Raw genomic sequence first — 20,488 nt, 5'->3', positions numbered from 1 at the left:
CTTCACTTCCTCAAAATTATTACCAGACGGTTCACAGGCAATCTTCATTCCCTGGGTTCTTCTGGAATCTCTTGGCAAGGCTCCTGCCTGCTTACAGGAAGGATCTCTTCGATCAGCATCTGAGACTGAATTAGAAGCAACATCTGCATTCTTTCCTCTACAGGGACATTTTTGATTCCCATTTGAAAGTGAAATAAGAGGTTAAATAAAAACTGAAAGTTGAGCATGTCTGAAAATCTGCTGAAACATGCCAAGAAAGAAAGAAAGTGTGGTTTTAGACAATCCAGGTTTAATGATCATTTCTTGTATTTTAAACATTTTTTCTAATCCAGCATGATAAAAAGGATGTGTTTGATGCTTATTAGATGTTATTGCAGATTAGTTGGAGAATAGTTTTTAATAGATTAATGGAATTTGATTTAACCTCTGTCATCATCCAGTAGACTCAGGTCTCTTCTGCTCCACTACAACTCTGTATCCACATAAAGCCCCCCATGAATTTATGTAGAGCCATGGTGGTACAGTGGTTAGAATGCAGTACTGCAGGCTATTTCTGCTGACTGCTGGCTGCCTGCAATTTGGCAGTTCGAATCTCACCAGGCTCAAGGTAGACTCAGCCTTCCATCCTTCCGAAGTGGGTAAAATGAGGACCCAGATTGTTAGGGGCAAAATGCTGACTCGGTAAACCACTTAGAGAGGGCTGGAAAGCACTCACCTCCTCATACCCCTACCCTCTGGAATGAGCTGCCCCCGGAGATTCGTAGGATTCACGACCTTCGTACCTTTCGTCGCACCCTAAAAACATTATTATTCCAACAAGCAGGGCTGGCCTAAATAATAATAACATTTTACTATTTTAATGGGTTGTTTTATTAGAGTTTTGGGGCCAATTTATTTAATTGTTTTTAATTGTTTTTAATTTTTATATTGTCATGATTTTATTTTTGGCTGTACACCGCCCTGAGTCCTTCGGGAGAAGGGCGGTATAGAAATTCAATAAAATAAATAAAAATAAATAAATAAATACATCAAACATAGGTATCTCCACAAAAAAAAAAAAAAGCCAGAATATCAGCCAAAAGAGTTGCTTCCAGTATATCTCGGTTAACTTCAGATTCCTTCAATTACGGTATCTGCTGCTGAATCACCAGGACAGTTAGTTGTGCTGTGTGATTGACTCTCTCCTTTCTCTTCAAGAGGATGTCTTCATCCAGCAGACCCAGGATGTGAAGAATCCCATTATTTATGCTGTTTTTGCAGCCTCTGGGTGAGTGTTTCATCCGATACTCATAATAGTTTATCTTTTAGCCTTCTTGAGCAAAATCCCCTGGCTTAACTTGAAGTCAAAATAATGGTAAAAGCAGATGCCACTTGACCCCATTCTGTGAATTTTGGCCATCTGCTCCGTGCCGAACCAAGGAGGGTTTGGAACGAAAGTTGGGTTGTTGTAGAATTTTCTGGCAGAGCTGGAAGTCAGCCCAGAAGTATTGGCTGCCAAGTGTAGGGTTTTCCCACAAACTGCACCCTAGCAGCTGTAGCTGAGACTTGATCATTCAGGGAGGAAGGTAAATGGTGGCTCCTCCCCCTTTCCAAGATACATTTTTGCTCAGACGGATCAAGGAAGTATCACGTAGCCTTAGATCAGCAAGCAGTAGCAGCAGAAGCAGCAGCTAATGTTATTTTCCTCCATGCTTCTAACTGTAATGACTGATACTGAATGTTATATTGTTGAGAACATGGTAGGATAACTCCAAAACATCTATTTGAGAGTTGCCTCAAACCCCAACATTGCTTTGCCTTTCCAACACTGATAGCAGTGTCCTGATATCTAAACAGCTGCCACAAAGAAGAGGGAGTCAAGCTATTCTCCAAAGCACCTGAAGGCAGGACAAGAAGCAATGGATGGAAACTAATCAAGGAGAGAAGCAACCTAGAACTAAGGAGACATTTCCTGACAGTTAGAACAATTAATCAGTGGAATGACTTGCCTCCAGAAATTGTGGATGCTCTAACTCTGGAGATTTTTAAGAACAGATTGGACGCCATCTGTCTGAAATGGCATAGGGTTTCCTGATTGATCAGGGGGTTGGATTTGAAGACCTCCAAGGTCCCTTCCAACTCTATTATTCCCTACCCCAACCTTTTCCTAATCCTGGCTTCTTGCGGCTTTGGTGCTATCAGAGATTTAAGGGAATTCCAAGAGTTTACCAGCGACCAAAGGTGAATGAAGAAGAATGTTCCCCCATTGAAACAGAAGGGCAGGGGAAAAAATACAAATAATACCCAGTATTTTTGCATGAAATAGATTATTAACATCTGAGATGAATGTGCAATTGTTGTTTGTCTTTCTTTGCACAGGTCTGTGTTTAAGGGTTCTGCCGTGTGTGTCTACTCCATGGCTGACATTCGCATGGTCTTCAATGGACCGTTTGCCCACAAGGAAGGTCCCAACTATCAGTGGATGCCTTACACTGGCAAAATGCCTTATCCCCGTCCAGGCACCGTAAGCATCGGTTAGATCTCCAGCAGGTTCCTTCTCTCAGATTGCTGGCCTTGGGACGTTGATCTCTCTTCCTGATGAAAATATATCTTCTCCTAAGAATACCCATTTTATATATGACCATTTGCCCTTTGAATATATACATAAACAAATATTTATGGATTGACAAGATACGTAGACGTGTGTGTAAGACAGAATGTGCACCAATGCACAATTTAAAAGTCATTTGTGTGTACACTTATATTAATAGAATTCCTTTGAAATGAAAGAGGGCAAAGCGGGTTTTTTAGAGGATATGGTCTTTGGCACCTCTAGCTAAAGGATTTTAAATACCAAGGCTAATAAAGATCTTTAAGTAAAACCCCAGAGAAATACTCCACAGTTGTGCAAGCTAGAAAGTCTTGGGTGCTAACTAAGCTCTTCCCCTTTCTGCATTTTTCACAGTTGCAGTGAAAGACATTACCGATGACATTCCCTGTTGGAAAATGTCTTAAGCTGTTCTTCCTGTTGATCCAACTCCTGCTTTGGTAGCCCCGTTCCTCTTTCTCTTCTGTTTCCCTTCTGCCTATATGCTGGGATTCTCTTGACACTTCACTGCATTTCTTTCCTGGTGCTTCCCCAGTTTCTTTTGTATCACGTCCTTCGGTGCCGCACAGCTCATCTCTTTCAATGCTCGACATTTGGCCACCACGTGTGAGACTGATTAGCATTTCCTCTCTAGATTGGTGGTCTCTCATTTACTGGCATCCTTTCTTTGTTGGCAAAATATTCCAAAATAAGGAGAATTCATTGTTTCATTTTGTTGGCTCAGAGAATGCAGTTTTCCAGACTCTTTTACTTGTACAACCCCCCAGGGCCAAAAAAAAAAGACCAGTCTTTGCTATATATGGGGAGACTTCCAGAAAACCCTAAGAGCAGGCTGGGTTTGGCTCCCACAGCTAAGCAGCTGCTTCAGATGGGATTCTGAGGTGGTTTTTTTTTTTTTTTTTATGAGCATTACTAAAACACTCCACAATCTAAGAATTACAGTGATGTTAGCAAATGAGAGATGCACAAAGATATTTCAGCCTAAGCGGGTCAGCCTGGTAAAACAATGAAAAGTAAACTGATGGATATGCTGAAAGAGTTGGATCTTTTTAAGGCTAAGGAGAAGAAGTTCTGATGGCTCCACTCAGCAACAAATTCTCTTGCCCTGTAAACTCCTCAAATCTTTCTTTCTCCCAGAATGAACGCTGAGCTTGTCGATCAGAAAGGTCGGCAGTTCGGCGGTTCGAATCCCTAGTATAGGTCTCCTGCATGAGCTACGTGGATTAGATGACCTCCAAGGTCCCTTCCAACTCTGTTACTGTTATTATTTTATGTTAATTTAGTTGGTAAGTTTACATCCTGCTTTTCTATTCAGACGAATACCCAGGAAAGCTAGTGACAAAAATATAAAAATACTGAACAAAAAATTGCAAAAGCATGCTAACATGAGTTTACACAGGCCTATCCCACAATACTTTGGTAGCTGATTCTTGTGCCTTCAGGTGAGGAGCAAAGGTGAATTCTTTTATGGAAAACAGCCAAGGTGCCTTATCTCTATTCATCAGAATTATGTCCTACTTTTCTTTCAGGAGCCTAGAGTGACGCATTTACCACTCTCTCCTCCAATTCTTCCTAGGCTAAAAAAATGTGAGCTTCCATGGCTGATAGTGGATATGTACCATATTTTTCGGAGTATAAGACGCACTAGAGTATAAGACACAGCTTAGTTTTTGGGGAGGAAAATAGGGGGAAAAAAATCTGCCTACCAGGTATTTATCTGGCTAGCGTCCTTAGTCTGGTCAGCTTCAGCACATTAGTTTGCTGGTTTTTTATCCCCTGCTTGGGGATAAAAATCAGTTTCTAAGGTACAGCTGAGGGGAAGCAGCAATGAGAAAAGCAGGCAAAGCATGGGGGGGAGGGAGATTGCTTCACTCGGCTAGCGCCTAGTTAGGGCTGAAAAAAAGCTTCTAAAGAACAGCTGAGAGTTGGAGCAAAGCATGGAGATCCCTTCATTCGCTAGTGCCTCGTTAATGCGTCGAGGGAGCAGGCAAAGTTGGGAAGATCGCTCGCTAGTGCCTCGTTAGCGCCTCTTTAGGAGTGAAAAAAAGCTTCAAAAAAGCTACATTCGGAGTATAAGACAAACCCAAATTTTCAGCCTCTTTTGGGGGGGGGAAGGTGCGTCTTATACTTCAAAAAATACGGTACGTAGCCATTTTACTACACCAGGCCATGGAGGAGATTACACAGGGAGTGGGGAGAAATAGAAAGCACTTGCAGTGTTGGCATCAATATATAATCATTTATATATTGGCTGAACCATATCTCATACTATTTTTGCCTTGGTTTTTCAGTGCCCAGGGGGAACATTTACACCCTCAATGAAATCAACCAAGGACTATCCTGATGAGGTGATCAACTTCATGCGCACTCATCCAATGATGTACAATGGTGTCTACCCCATACACCGCCAACCTCTTGTGGTGAGAACCAACGTCAAGTACAAGTTCACAACTATAGCTGTGGACCAGGTGGATGCAGCTGATGGACGCTATGAGGTGCTTTTCCTGGGCACAGGTACCCACTGATGTGCATTGAAAAAAATACACAGCACTTCCACCCACCAATCCCCAGCCTGGAAGATGAGCGTTTGGGGTTTATGCAAAAGCAGTTAGGATAGGTAGACTAGGGGCATTCACCTAAACTTTTCTGTATCTCCTCTTCCCCCAGGTTTTAGTAAATTTTGGAAGTAATTTATCTGACAATGCAATTAGCTGGAAGACAGTAACAGAGTTATCAAATCTCAACTCCAACTTTTCCATTTGTACTAGAATACTGTTTCAGGAGCACAGGAGAACATTTGAAATTTCTGCTTATTTAAGGCCTTCTTTGGAAAAGTCAGAGGAATTCAGGCTAGCATTTACTGCTCCCTAAATCACACTTCAGAGTCCTCTTCTATATAGAATTGATTTCTCATTTCCTATGGTTTCCTGTATTACTTGCCAGGCTGTTCCAGATGCAAGAACAGAATTCCGGTAATGTTCCCTCGGTTTGAGTGAATAAGAGTCCCCCTCTTTGACTTTAGCAAAAATAGATCAAGCAAGGATTCCAATGGATTTAGTCTTTTGTTTATAAACATGCCCTTCTAGAAGCTCCAGAGTAGAATTCATCTGAGCCAGCAAAGTTCCTATCAGATGTGTTGGGCTCCAGTGAGTGTGGATGGAAAGGCTGAAATCCATCATTCATATTTGGAAGACTATTAAGAAAGGCTGCTGTAATATTATCTGCCAAGTAGGCAATGTTGACCCATCATTCTCCAAAGCTTTGTTGGAGGTATAATTAACTCAAAGCATACAATTTTGCACATGTCCAAATCTCCACTGAAGTGAATGGAACAGTGTTGCTGATTACTTTAAGCATAAAAAAACACACAAATCTAATGACATGATTTATCAAAGTGTAGAATTAATACATAGGGAAGGCATGGCTAGCAGATGTTCCTTGCACTGGACTGAATCCCACAAGTCAAAGGAGACCAGCCAACAGGGCAAACAGGTGGCCAAGAATACTAACAACCAAGGATGTTCCTCATTAGCTTTCAAATATTGTTGCGTATCTGCACAGTTATTCTTTGGGCTGCCCAATTCACTGCACAACATCCAGCAGCTGTACACAGTCTGGCCATCACCTGTCGAAGTCTGCAGGGAGTTTCTGCTTTCTTTCTAGCCAAAGGTATCAATGCATCTGCAAATCTTAGTTATTTCCTGTTGTAGAAAGAACCAAGTTCAGGAATCAAGGTACTGTCTGGTGGAATTCATGGCTGTGGGTGGCATTCAATAGAGAAGGCAGATAGGAGAGGAATGGTTTGGTTGCTCAGATAGAGAGGATCTTGCTTTTAACATCGTCTCCAGCCATTGAATTCATAACAAAGTTCAACATTCAGAAGTCAGTCTTGTGAGTTCATTGTCAAAATATTGAAAAGGAATAGCTGCCAGCCCCACTTCTCTGTTTCAGACCATGTCTAATGTTTTCTCAGAAGCATCTGTGTCTGGTTTTTAAAATGAGTTACAAAAAAGTAATCATAAGGACTAGTTCTAAAAAAAAATATTACCATTTAAATTTGAATATTTCCAGTTGAAGTCTTTAGATATAGTTAGAAATATTTCCCTCACTTTGAAGTCTATACCCACACATCACAGAATCCAAAATGGTGTTTGTGTTTTATAAGACAAGGCCTTTGAAGAAAGCACTCTGAATCCATCTTTCAACACAAACTAGATAGGAACTATCAGAAGTCTTCTAGAAGAGCATTTGGAATTAAACATTCTTCTCCATTTTGTTTTTAAAATTTTCCCTCCAGGTGAATGCCAGGAGTCATCTTAGAGATGGATGAAGATCTCCCTCACTTTCAGTTAACTGAAGAGGAAGCAGGAAAGCAAGATCCTGCAGAGATCATGATCACACATCCATTCTCAGCCCCATGCTGCTTGCTATGATTGTTATACTAGGAAGCCAAGTTGCTATAAAAATGAAAATCTCCTACAGAATAATGAAATGAGGGTCCATTTTAAATATATACTTAACAACATTTGTAATGAATATTGAGTTTTGTGCTGTAATCCTTCTTCATGACTAGCTGGCTCATGAAATCGATAGCCCATGTGGAAAAAAGCACCTTACACTTCTAAACACACCCAGAGTGAGAGAGAGAGAGAGACCCCTGAAGAATTTGCTTTATGTGCAGTTCTTTTTTCTTGGGTTTAAATTACTTCTGATTGTTATATAATGTGCTTTAGATTTCTTCCCTTCATCTCAGGACTGTGGGCTAATCTGTAATTCTGTAGACTCATGACAGGAATGGGACTTTTTTTGTGGTGGCCAAATTATGAGAAAACCTGTCAGTTCAATCAGTTCTTGTACGGAAAATGAAAGCTGAATGAAACTTGACCAACATTCTCTTATGACAACAAGCTAACCAGCTATTCCAGCCAGATACTCTCCAAATATGCAGATATTAGCCTTTTAAAAATTGTTAGTACTAGTTAAAATGGAAACTACACAAAAGAGAAAACCTAAATAAAATACGTTTCTGTTATGTTGCAGATCGTGGGACTGTCCAGAAAGTCATAGTTTTGCCCAAAGATGATTTGGAAACAGAAGAATTGATGCTAGAAGAGGTTGAGGTATTCAAGGTACAAGTGATGATTACCTTACTCTAAAAAATTTTATTATATGTGTGCTTGAGAGCAGGAACACTGTTAGAGGCAGAATGAAAGTTGTGAAGGTCATTGTTCACATTTCAGTTCAGCTGTGATTTTACTAAGTAGCTCTGTCATTTGCTTTATGGAGACTGGATGGTGATCTCCGATTGGATCAGTATGGTGGTTTGGCATCCATCCTGGAAATTCTTGTCAAAATTATTCCAATGTGCTCTACTTGAGATTTCCCTTGAGGACAACTTGGAGGCTGCAGCTAGTCCAGAAGGCAGTGGACATGGTAGTTAAGGTGCACTTTAGTATGACAACGTAACAGCATTATTCGGCAAGCTGCAGTGGCTTCCAGTAGACATTTACGTAAAATTGAAGGTCTTAGTTGTTACCTATAAAGTCCTTCATGGTACAGGGCTAGGTTAATTATGGGACTGTATCTTCTTGTAGAAAAGATAAGGTCCTGAAAAGGTCATAGGAAAGGAAAATGTTGCTACTGGGAAAGTAGAAAATGTGAGATTCAGAACAGCCCTGTCTTGACTGGGTTGTCCTAAAAAGGGATAGTGAGGATTTTGGATAGCTTTCAAGTTTCTGTTATTCCACTTTACTACAATAATGAACATTCTTAGAATCTCTGCTGAGTGTGTTGCTTACCTGGCCTACCACAAAGGGCTGGTGTTCTCCAATTATTTCCACCCATTGCACATGTTCCAAGAGGGCATCATGTTCCAGATCTCTTCTTTTAAACAAACTGTCTCTGATGAGATGTGCCTTTTCTGTCATTGCACCTGCCCTGGAGAACAACAGGTCCCTCAAGATCCAGATGGTCCCAACCCTGCTTGTCTTTCATAAGTTGCTGAAGACCTCTTTTTTCCTGTGGGGCAGGAGTTTAGATGAGCCATTTTTAAGTGAATTATACGTGTAGACAGGAATTATGCAGGGGTGAAATGCTCCCTTTTCGGACCGGATCACTCGATTCGGTAGCGATGGAGGCGGGTGGTTCGAAGAACCGGTAGCAAAAATCCCTGCCCCCCTCCCCCCATGCCCAGCTGAGCCATGCAATCATCAGAGGCTTTTTTAATTTTAAAAGCATTTTTTTCTACAACCTCTTCGGCAGAAAAAATGCTTTTAAAAGTAAAAAAAAAAGCCTCTGATGATCACGCGGCTCAGCTGGGATCGTCAGAGGCTTTTAAAAAGATTTTTTCTACAACCTCTTTGGCCAAAGAGGTTGTAAAAAAATGCTTTTAAAAGCCTCTGATGATCCCAGCTGAGTTGCCTGATTGGCAGAGGCTTTTAAAAGAAAAAAAACCTCTGCCGATCAGGCAACTCAGCTGGGATCGTCTGAGGCTTTTAAAAGAATAAACCCTCTGCCAATCAGGCAACTCAGCTGAGATCGTCAGAGGCTTTTAAAAGTCTTTTTTTACAACCTCTTCGCTGAAGAGGTTGTAGAAAAATAGTTTTAAAAGTTAAAAAAAAAGTTGGCCACACCCACCCAGTCACATTACCCACCCCCAAGCCACACCCACAGAACCAGTAGTAACAAATTTTAGATTTCACCACTGGAATGATGTCATTTCATTTTTGTTGGTTATTCTGCTTTTGTTTTAACTGGATCTTAGCCACTCAGAGTCTCATGGTGAATGGGAAGCCATACAAACTGAATAAATAAATAAACCATTTTTTATATGTTTGAACAAGGATGTTATTACCAGGCAATTTGATTATATTAACTAGAACTAGAAGTTACATTTCCTGACTTCTAGACTGGTGTCTTAACCACTAGACAAACTGGATCTCATTCAAATATTCATAAGATAAAGGTAAAGGTTCCCCTTGCACATATGTGCTAGTCATTCCCGACTCTAGGGGGCAGTGCTCATCTCCGTTTCAAAGCCAAAGAGCCAGTGCTGTCCGAAGATATCCCTGTGGTCATGTGGCCGGCATGACTAAATGCCAAAAGTGCACGGAACGCTGTTACCTTCCCACCAAAGGTGGTCCCTATTTTTCGACTTGCATTTTTATGTGCTTTCGAACTGCTAGGTTGGCAGAAGTTGGGACAAGTAACAGGAGTTCACCCGTTACGTGGCACTAGGGATTTGAACCGCTGAACTGCTGACCTTTCGATCGACAAGCTCAGTGTCTTAGCCACTGAGCTACTGCGTCCATGTTAGCAGCTGCTTTTATCCTGTGGACTTCTGTCAGGTCTGCTGACAAGAGAGAGAGAAAGAAAAAAGTGACAACTGCAATGTCACCCAATATTACTAGAAGTCCCTAACTTACATTATCTGCTACTATTCTGACCTGCCACCGCCTCCCGTCAAATATTCATACTGTATATGCATCCAAAAAAGATATATTAGGCTATTAGTACATGCAGAAACAAAAGATCTGATCAATCTTATTCTTTATGTATGTAAATGCACAGTATCCATACACACCTCCACAACCAAACCCAAAACCTGTTTCAAAGTGCAGTTTTAAAGACCAGTAGGTTTTGAAGAGATGGAGCTGATCCAAATATTAATAATAATGAATACATAAATATTTTAACATTACCTTTATACATACTGTCATATTAAATAATAATTGTCTAGGAATGATGCAAGGGCTAGATTAATATAACATACTTTGAATACCCTCCCAAATCAACAACGGAAGGCTTAGAACTGATACTAATGAGATTGAAGGCCCAGATTTCTCATTCTCCCAGCTTTTCACATAATACTTTTAATTGGCATGGATGCAACACGTTAATTGGTCTACTTCCCCTAAACTATTTCAGGGACCATCCATTCAGTTTTATACATAGATTAACCATTATTGATTAACTGTTTGGTTTCTCTACAGGTTCCAGCCCCAATCAAAACTATGACCATCTCCTCCAAAAGGGTGAGTACTGTCTTCCTAAGAGTGTCTATGGAGATTCTCAATCATCCAAGTCATGGTTGTCCCAAAGGTGCTTTTCCAAAAGGCTCTTGGACTTGGTTTTCCTCCCCCTTCTTTTAAAACATTTCGCTTCTTATCCAAGAAGCTTCTTCAGAACTGAAGCATCTTTGGGACTCTTCCTGAGACAATTTCTAAATCAGCTTCAGAGCTGGTTCATTGAAAGTGTGCTTTCCCCTCTAACTCTTCTTGGCAAAAGGCTAAGAAACTTGGAGGGGGCCCCTCCTTCAATTCTAGCACTTTTCTGTTTCTTTGAGTAACTATATCTGCCTTGGGTTTAGTCCAAATGTCCTTGGTTATTGAGGTGCAACTCTGGGTGAGCTGGGCAAGGTAGTGTTTCTCTCCACTTTTTCTCAAGGAAATCTATATCACCACCATCCCCGTTGCTGGTGAATTTTGGGAGCAGAAGAATCTGTAGCTCTGTCAATATCTGAATGTTACTATGCCCCAACAGCAACAGCTCTATGTATCCTCAGCCATTGGGCTAACCCACCTGGCCCTTCACCGCTGTGATGTGTACGGAGAAGCCTGTGCTGACTGCTGCTTGGCCAGAGATCCCTACTGTGCCTGGGATGGCAAGTCCTGTTCCCGCTATTCTGCTTCTTCCAAGAGGTACTTCCAAGAGACTAGAAAGACTGCTATTGCATAATGCAGCGCTGGATGGGAAATCTTTAGCAAAGAGACTTCCCCAAAAACTGGGGAGGCAAGAAGAGGGACATAGAATATAGAAAAGGGATTATTTCTAACAAGATCTGGAAGTATATTGAGCTGGTTTTACAGTGGAATCCTGATGACAGTTTAGAAAATTAGCAAAATTGTCCTTACATCTCACAGGCATCTGGGACCACTTATGAATCTCATGTTATAGCCTATGAGTAGCCTATGAGCTATACATATATTTATACCATTCCCTTTCAGGTTAAGCAAAGTTATGGAATCTTCAGAAAAAAGAATAAGAACAAATAAACAAAAATGAGACTCAGGAGAGAAAGTGGGACGGGCGAGGGAGAAAATCTCACTAAGTCTAGTTTACATAAACGCTCCATTATATTTCTCCATCACTTTCTTTCCACTGCATCCATCCACCACTTTATGCATTGTCATTTGCTCTGTAAACTTTTCACCTGTCTCTGTGTATTCTCATCAATTTCATCCAACCACAATTTTCTCATTTCTCCTCTTCCTCTCAACTTCTTCACTCTTGTTTTCTGTATCCGTCAGCTGAATTGATCCTCATTTGCTTCATTTATATGACCGAAGAGTCTGCGATGTACTTCTTTCATTCGGGTCACTGACTTGATTATTTAATCCCTGTTTGTTCATCACCCATTCATTCTTATTCTTATCTCTTTTGGTTTTACCACACACACTTCGTAAGGCTGTGGTAAAAAACAACAGAAGCAGCATTTTCTTATACATAGATGGTTTCCCTTCTTTCAGCATACATTCTCCCAACTGTCAGGTGCAAGTCAGTGGTGGGTTGCTACCAGTTCGCCCCGGATCAGGCAAACTGGTAGTGGCAATGGCGGAAGGCTCCACCCACACGCCCGGACACTTCTGCGCATGCATACACAGAAGCATCGCGCAAAAGAGCACAAGCGCCGACAAGCAAACCGGTAGCGACAAGTTTTGAAACCCATTACTGGTGCAAGTACAAACAGCATATATTGTTCAATAAATTGCTCAGCATTTTGTAAGCAAACAAATTCACTTTTCTCCTTTTAAATCACAATACCTACAGGCTTACCACATTTCAAAACTCTTAACAGCATCTATGATTATTCTTCATATTTTTTTAAACACATCACTATCTTGTATTTGATATACCACTGTCATTCCTATACAGATCTCCAAAATACACCTTCCAGCATTCCCTCTCTTCAGTTTGATCCCAAATAATTTCAGTGCTTCTTAATTCAGCTCTTCCCCTTCACTGAAAAGGGCTTCTTGTTTAGCCTCTTCATTCACTTTAATTGTTTATTTTCATCAAAATCAGTCTGTATTTTCGATATCTCTTTTAGCTTTTTGGGTTTGCAGCAGTTATTCTCTAATTTGCATATATTTTAATAACCTTTTTATTTTCATAGTTCATTAAGCATCTTTTTACATATTTCCCATTAACAGAACTCCACATCAATGGCACTTTGTAACTTAATTTTTTTTATTCTTTTCTAAAAAAAAAATACTGGATCCTCTTTCCTTACATCCCCTTTTCATTCATTCAGATGGAAGATTATTTATATTAAAATAATTTTTCATGATATTTTCTGAGTCTATTGTCTACAAAAGAACAGTCTGTTTTCATGTTTAGAACATCTCATCACTTTGATCATTCCTTTATTAATCCTTTCAATCTTTCATGAGAAACAAATCAAACATCCTTTTTAGGTATATATTAATTCCTCTGTGTGTGTGTGTGTGTGTGTGTGTGTGTGTGTGTGTGTGTAGATCTTTTTCTAAACAGATATTCACCCTCATCATAATTCTCAAATCATTCTTGGGTCTCTGAATAGCCCAATTGTGTTTCTATTTTTTTACTGTCTTAGTTCCAACTTTCTGAAATGCACTTTAATCCTTTCAAGCATGATTAAACCTACAGCATTTTCCTGCAGCTTCACTCCATAAGATCAACCACTTTCACTCAGATCTGTTTCTATGGGGGTTGTTGTTGTCTTCTGTTATTATTGGTGATTTGTTTCACAAAAACACAACATACCTTCCTAATTTAATTCATGAATTCAAACACTTACCTCTTACTCCTCTAATCCTCTTAACTATATCCCTGTATGCCATGTTTGCCCCTAGATGGCTCATATGTAACTAAACTGCCCAAGACAATTTAGGTTAATTGAGGTTTTCCCATGCTGCTTTTTAGTAATAGATGGAGAGAGTAGACTAGGTAGTCACCCTACTCATATCAGTGTCACATGTGGAATTTCATGATAACTGTGAAGTACTAGCCAGTTTTGAAACCCCCTGCCCAACATGACCCGAGCACACCCTACATCCCAAGGATTACCTATGCTGTTCTACCCAAACTAGAAATGGTAAACTAGTAACTTCCTTGCAAGCCAGCATCCTGGTTCTTGGAAGATGTTAGAGATTTTTCATTATTGGCTGAGAATTACTGAAGGATTCCCTGCGTGGGTACAGGCTAGAAAAGTAGAACAATGAAGGGCTTTATATCATGTTGCTGTTTCTACTGTCGGTGGTAGGATCTGAGATTTCAGTTGCTGATCTGGCTGCTTCTTTCCTCATTGCAGACGTAGCAGACGTCAAGATGTCCGGCATGGCAACCCTATCCGTCAGTGCAGGGGTTACAATTCCAATGGTGGGTACCGTATTCTTAGTCTCTAGAAAATAGAGGTGCAATGGAAATCTTGGGGAACTGTGACTCTGCCTCTTCTGGTCCACTGTCTGTAAAGGTGGTTGCAGCTGCATTTCACATACTGTTTTTATCCATACAAGAAATAGATACACAAATGGCTAGTTTAGTGTATCAGCGGAGGGTAGAACAACTTGAGGCATGGGTACAACCATGATGTCTTTCTTCCTCATATCTCTACAAGAAGATTCATGAAAGGTTCATTTTTAATCCCTTGTTTTTGTTTTGGAGGATAAAAATAAGAACAACCGAATTTCTAGACATCTCAGTTGTGCAGCTTCATTTGTGGGATAAGGTGAAGAAGGCAACCTTAAAAGGATTCCCTGATCCTTGTGTTTTTTATTACCAGCCTCATTCCTGTGTCCATTGGTGGACCACAATGAGATATGCTAATTAATACCTATATTAACTAACTAACATTGACAACTGTCAATGACAACAAATGTTTTCTAAATAGGCACACTTTCATATATTTGGTTAATATGTTATGAAAACTTACTAAGAGTTTTCTTCATGAGTAATGTGGACTGGTATCCACAGTCACAGCACAGAAAATAGGCAGACAGGGATAAAGCAGAAAGAGGCTTTTTCATGTTGGGTAAATGAATAGGTGCAATCAGAAAAAGGAACATGAGTATATTCAGGCCAGCATTTTTGTATGTCCTTGTTTCACTATAGATGGCTTTGTAACTAACTTACTCAATCTATAAAATACCTATATTTGTCTTCTAAACATCTGCAATATTTTATTTGGCATCTCTGAGGATAAATTCCAATAATTTCAATAGTATAGGCTCATATAAAACAGCAGTGCATACTGGCTAAGTTGAGAGAGACCATGGTCTAGATCGGGGTTGGCAACCTTAAACACTCAAAGAGCCACAAAGGTCTTAACCGGAAGCCCCCCATTGAATTCTGGATCCGACTGGAAGTCCAGTTCCCCCCACCATAGAGTCTCCTCCTAGTGTGGCGTTCTTTTTCCTCTGCCAACCAGAAGTCCAGTTCCCCCACCATAGAATCTCCTCCCAGAGCGGCATCCTTTTTCCTCTACCTGTCCTAACCGAAAGTCCTATCAATTGTGGAGCTGATCGGTGACAGGGAGCTACAGCAGAGGGATAAAAGAGCCACATGCAGCTCCAGAGCTGCGGGTTGCTGACTAGATCAAGTCTAAGATGTGTTGGACTTCAGTTCTCAGAACTCCCAGCCACCATGCTGTTTGGGGAATTCTGAGAGTTGAAGTTCATGCATCTGAAACTTTCTAAGGTTGAAAAACATTGGTCTAAATCAGGGGTGTCAAACTCGTGTTGTCATGGCAGCATCACATGACATATTGTGACTTTTCCCCCCCTTCGCTAAACCAGATGTGGGCGTGGCCAGCACATGACACATCCGGCCTGCGAGCCACAAATTTCACAGCCCTGGTCTAAATGAAAGGAAGCAGTTGCATATATAAAAAAGTGAAGTGGAATCCAATAGAAGAGAGTGTTTGTAGCTCAGGGTCGAACTGTGGAGTCTTTGATGCTCTCTGAGCTTGGATGTTTGCCTGCAGATATTTCATTACCCAACTAGCAGTAGGTAACATCAGCAGCATTCACACTGCTGATGTTACCTAACTGGGTAATGAAATGTCTGCAAGCAAACAAACACATAAAGCAGCACCAAGGATTCCACAAAGTGATATATCAAGTAGAGGATAATAGTTGCAAAAAGGAACAGTTCCTCTCCACCTGCAAAAAAAAGTTTTAAAAGTACCAGCTTTTTCATCAGGAGGATTCACGGGTTGCAAATAGTGTTCAATAATGGGATGGGTTTTCATGTCCTATGCACATGTACACATGCATAGACATATCTACCCAGAACCTCAGTGTGATTTTCTAAAGCAGATTACACAAAAAAAGACCCAGCCAGTTGTCATATTCCCTGAAAGTCTGTGTGTGTCAGGTTCACCTGAAGTCAGGTTCACCTGAAAAGGATGTCTGATAATAAACACGGTCACTTCTTTTGGGTAGATAGTCTGATTAGTCTAGAGTATGCTACAAAGATGTCATGTCTCCCTTTGTAATCCATCATCTGTTCATCTCTTCCTTCTCCCACTTCCAGCCAGCAAGAACTCAGTGGAGGCTGTTCAATATGGAGTGGAGGGAAGCACAGCCTTTCTTGAATGCCAGCCTCGCTCCCCTCAAGCTACCATCAAATGGCTCCTTCAGAGAGACAACAGTGACCGAAGAAAAGAGGTGAACAGACAAGCAAGGGAGGGATGACTTTTTGGGAAAGGAGGCAAAGAAATGGGGTGGAGATATTAGAACACATGGTAGAGAAGGAGGAGTCTGCATTCCAGCTGAAGGCTCGGTGGGGAGGGGTACCCCTCCTCTTTATGTTGAGAGAGATGGACAACCACTTGTCTGAAATGATGTAGCGTCTCCCACTTGAGCAGGGGGTTGGACTAGAAGACCTCTGGGGTCCCTTCCAACTGTATTTTTTTTTTATTAGTTTGATTTATATGCCACCCTTCTCTGGAGACTCAGGGCAGCTTACAATGCATTAAGCAATAGCCTTCGTACTTTTGTATATACCTGCTTAGTAGGGCTTTTTTGGGGGCCCCCCAAGCGGTGTTCTATTTTACACAGTCAGTTTATTGCCCCCACAAACCGGGTCCTCATTTTACCTACCTTGAAAGGATGGAAGGCTGAGTCAATCTATTCTGATTGATTGAGATGTGGCTTTTTCATTCTCTCCTTTGAGCCTGCTTTCAACGTCTTCACTGGCATTAGAGTATTTTTATCCATATTTTGGATACTAAAAGGCACCCAGAATTATCACACTACTTAGCTGACAACCGTCTTGGAAACTTCCATATTTCAAAAGTAAAGAGCAGAGCTGCCTTTGTGCTTTGAGTTTCATAAGGCAGTACTTTCCATATGAGTTGGACTGTAGCTCTCTTCACCCAAGACTGCCCAGCCATTGGGCATGGTTGAGGTCAATACAGAGAGTGCCAGATTGGGAGTATGCTCCAGAAGTCTTCTCAACCTATTTCAGCTAAATCTGGTCTTTCTTTCTCCCCTCCCAACATACATAATTTCTCAAGCAGAAGATATAGGGTTTACTCAAGCCCTGCCTGTGCTCTCATTTGCTCCTGAGGAAAAGAATAGGAAATGGGCCCATGGCCATGATTGGCTACGTATTATGACTGCAGTAGAGGGTTATTTTTTTGTAATGCTATAACTGTTCTAATAGAAAAGAGGAGTGCACTACAAGCCCTAAAGGACTCCAGGAAGACAACCATGGTTGTTCCCTACCATTGTGTTCTAATATCTTCAAGCCTGGCTGATCCAGCTCTACTAACCATTTTTTCTGCTGCTTCTCTTTCCACAGCTCCGCACTGAAGGGCGGGTATTGAGGACAGATCAAGGGTTGTTGTTGCGGTCCCTGCAGCTCTCAGATGGGGGGCTGTATTCTTGCACAGCCACGGAGAACAACTTCAAGCACACCATAGCCAAAGTGCAGCTGCATGTACTGAGCAGTGAAACTGTCCATGCTGTGCTCTTCCAATCAGAAGGCCCCGTCCCCTCCGCAGCAGCCATGAGAGCTGGCCTGCCAGGCACCTTCAGCTCTCAGTACCATGACCTTGTCCAGCTGCTCACACAGCCCGAGATGGGACTCATCAATCAGTATTGCCAGGGATATTGGCGGCACGTGGCCTCTAATCACAAGGAGACTTTGGCTGGTCTCAAAGCCAAGGCCTTGCATGACCAGAAGAAGCCACGAAACCGCCGGAATCACCATCCAGAGATGGATCAGCACACATGAGAGTGGCAGCTGAAAGGGACTATGTGATGACAGTTCTATAATTCCCCATTTTCATATATATATATTTCTCATATATATATGAGAAATCTCACACCACCACACACTGTTCCCTATCAAGACAGTATTTATTTGTAGGTTGTATATAATCCATGGGTCTTGCCTGGGTGTGAGGTGGCAAAGAGCTCGGAGGCAGCTGGCTCTTCCTTCCCACATTTATCTGTGGTACTGTAAAAGAATTGACATCTTGGAGGTAGAGAACAGAGCCAAAGCAACTCCTCCCTTTGCCTCTCAAGTGTGGATAGCTGACCCCAGTCAGAGAAGGAGAGTTTCAAAGATGTCCAATGGCAAAGTTACTGTTTCCTTAGCTCCCTTTCCCCATTATGCTTTTAGCACAGCTCTATGGATCCATAACAGTGGGGCAGTGACTTTTAAGGCTGGCCCATCTTCAGCAAATTTGAGATATTACTGTTACTATCACTGAAACAATTCCGTTTTGGTGGTGTGTGTTTTTTTAAAGGCAGCTGTCAGGCACCAAGCGTTCTCCCAGTCCTACTCCCCTTGCTACTACACACCCAGAGGTGTATATAAGCCCCTGCCACACCTACAAAGCACTTTCTTCCTCTTCTAGACCTCTCTCTGACTCAAAGCACATATTGATGGGATGCCCTCCAGGGAAACTTGCTATGGAGACTGGAAACTCTTAGGGAGCCTGAGCTATTTGAGGAAGAAGGAAGTGCTCCATCAAGGATATCCGTGTACGACCCATGCGATGCTCTTCCTGCTACTGAAAATAAGCCAACTCCACTAGGAGTTAAAAAAGGACTTTCTGATTTGACAGTGCTTCAACTGGAGTGCCTTCCCAGGGTGAATGGGATTTGGCCACTCAGGGCAGAGGCAGCTGGCTTGGTTGAGTAGTTTTACCATTGTTGGGACACAAGGGCCATATCCAAATGAGTTATGCCAGGGAGATGTAATGTACATATGAACCAAAGCTACTCTCCTGTAGTGCATGCATCAGGCATTTCCAAGACCAAAGACAGCATGGCAATTGAAGTAGGAGAGAGGACAAGGATTGGTGCATGGCCATCGGAATATATCTGGTTTCTGCTTTGCTAACCCTTGGAGGAATCGGTGCCTTGATTTCCCAACTTAAATTCTATAATGTATTCATCTCAGATTGCCCCGTAAGGAGTCCAAAGCTTCAGTATGACACTAGCATCCCGTCGAGCAAAGCAATATAAACCAAGGAGAACTGTAACAGTCCAACCGAAGGTGTTCTAATAGTCACAGAAGAATTCTATAGCATCAACATTACTGAGCAGGTCACATGGCCAACGTAAGAAAAAGACAGGCTGGTGAGAGCATGAAAGGGGAGATTCAGGGACATCTGTTTGTCTTTCTCTCAATTGTAATGTGAGTTTATGAAAAACAGGCTAGAGTTTTAATACGCATTCATTGCATGGAATCATTGCCTCCCTCCAACCTGACTGTTCTCTCTTGTCTTCAGAAACGGAGCCAATTTGGCTAGATTCTCAATCTTTCTTTTTAATTATAATGCAGGTAGTCCTTGACTTACAACTGTTCCATTTAGTGGCTGTTCACAGTTACAATGACATTGAAAAAAAATGACTTTATGACCAGTCCTTGCACTTATGACTATCACAGCATCCTTACGGTTGTAACCAAGATGTATTTATGACGGTTGCAGTGACCCGGGATCATGCAATCGCCATTTGCAACTTCCCAGCCTTCGGACAAGCAACATCAATGGGGGAAGTTGGCTTCACTTAACAACTTAACACATGATTCATTTACAACCGCAGTGATCACTTAACCGTGGCAAACAAGGTCATAAAGTTGGGCACAACTCACTTAACAACGGCCTTCCTTAGCAACAGAAATTACGGTCTCAATGGTTATAAGTTGAGGACTACTTGTAATTAAACATGGAACGTGAACAAGAACAGATCACATGTTTCTCGCCCTCAAATAAGCACATTCAAAGAGGGAGGGGGTTCCTAGGTGAAAAGGTGAATATGCCAAATTTAGGCTATATCTTAGTTTACTCTCTTGAATGTCTTCCGACTGTGCTTATTTTTCTCCTTGCTGTAATCTTTCTTGAATGTCTTCCCCCCCCCCATAGAAAACAATTTGGTGCTCTTGGGTCTATCGATCCAAGCTTCATCGATAATAGGCATGATTTTTATCTTCCCTAACTCCTTAGGGAAATGAAATTAAAAGTAAGCCCCATGACAGCTACTCGCAGAGTTGCAGCATTTGTGCATATCCTGAATTTCTGATTGGATTAATCTGTGCACTGAGGCAAGAAAAACAAAATGCTTTCCTATGGCTATGGATCGTGTTAATATGGAGCTAATTACACAAAGCTACAGGGACTACCATTACTGAGCATAGTGGGTATAGAAAATATATCACATTACCCTAAAGGTGTAACTGGAGTAAGTTAGGGTGATGGAAACTACATTGTTTCTGCTTCTGTCTGCACAGCAAAGAAGTGTCTTCACAGCAGATCTGAAAACTGCAGAAATCTGCAGTTTATGTGATTCTGCCTCCCTACTCACCCTCCCACCCAGTTGTATACCACCTGCTGTTAAGAAAAGG

At 41.5% G+C, this 20,488-nt stretch overlaps 1 protein-coding gene across 2 annotated transcripts in view; it reads left to right on the top strand.

The window, feature by feature from the left end:
* Positions 1–18,040, top strand: part of SEMA3F (semaphorin 3F) — a 46,188-nt gene extending 28,148 nt beyond the window's left edge. For both annotated transcript variants that reach the window (XM_070933743.1, XM_070933744.1), the window contains 9 exons: positions 1,198–1,267; positions 2,359–2,503; positions 4,879–5,101; positions 7,628–7,716; positions 10,579–10,620; positions 11,129–11,286; positions 13,938–14,005; positions 16,160–16,293; positions 17,432–18,040. In XM_070933743.1, the coding sequence (XP_070789844.1) occupies positions 1,198–1,267; positions 2,359–2,503; positions 4,879–5,101; positions 7,628–7,716; positions 10,579–10,620; positions 11,129–11,286; positions 13,938–14,005; positions 16,160–16,293; positions 17,432–17,866 (1,364 nt within the window). In that variant the 3' untranslated portion in view covers positions 17,867–18,040. The remainder of the gene's footprint in view (positions 1–1,197; positions 1,268–2,358; positions 2,504–4,878; positions 5,102–7,627; positions 7,717–10,578; positions 10,621–11,128; positions 11,287–13,937; positions 14,006–16,159; positions 16,294–17,431) is intronic.
* Positions 18,041–20,488: the final 2,448 nt, after the last annotated feature.

Source organism: Pituophis catenifer, unplaced genomic scaffold (genome assembly GCF_029215685.1).
Source record: "Pituophis catenifer annectens isolate HBS135680 unplaced genomic scaffold, rPitCat1.0.hap2 SCAF_2, whole genome shotgun sequence".
NCBI lineage: Eukaryota > Metazoa > Chordata > Lepidosauria > Squamata > Colubridae > Pituophis > Pituophis catenifer.
Note: the sequence above shows the minus strand (reverse complement) of the source record. Positions and strands in the feature narration are given on the sequence as shown.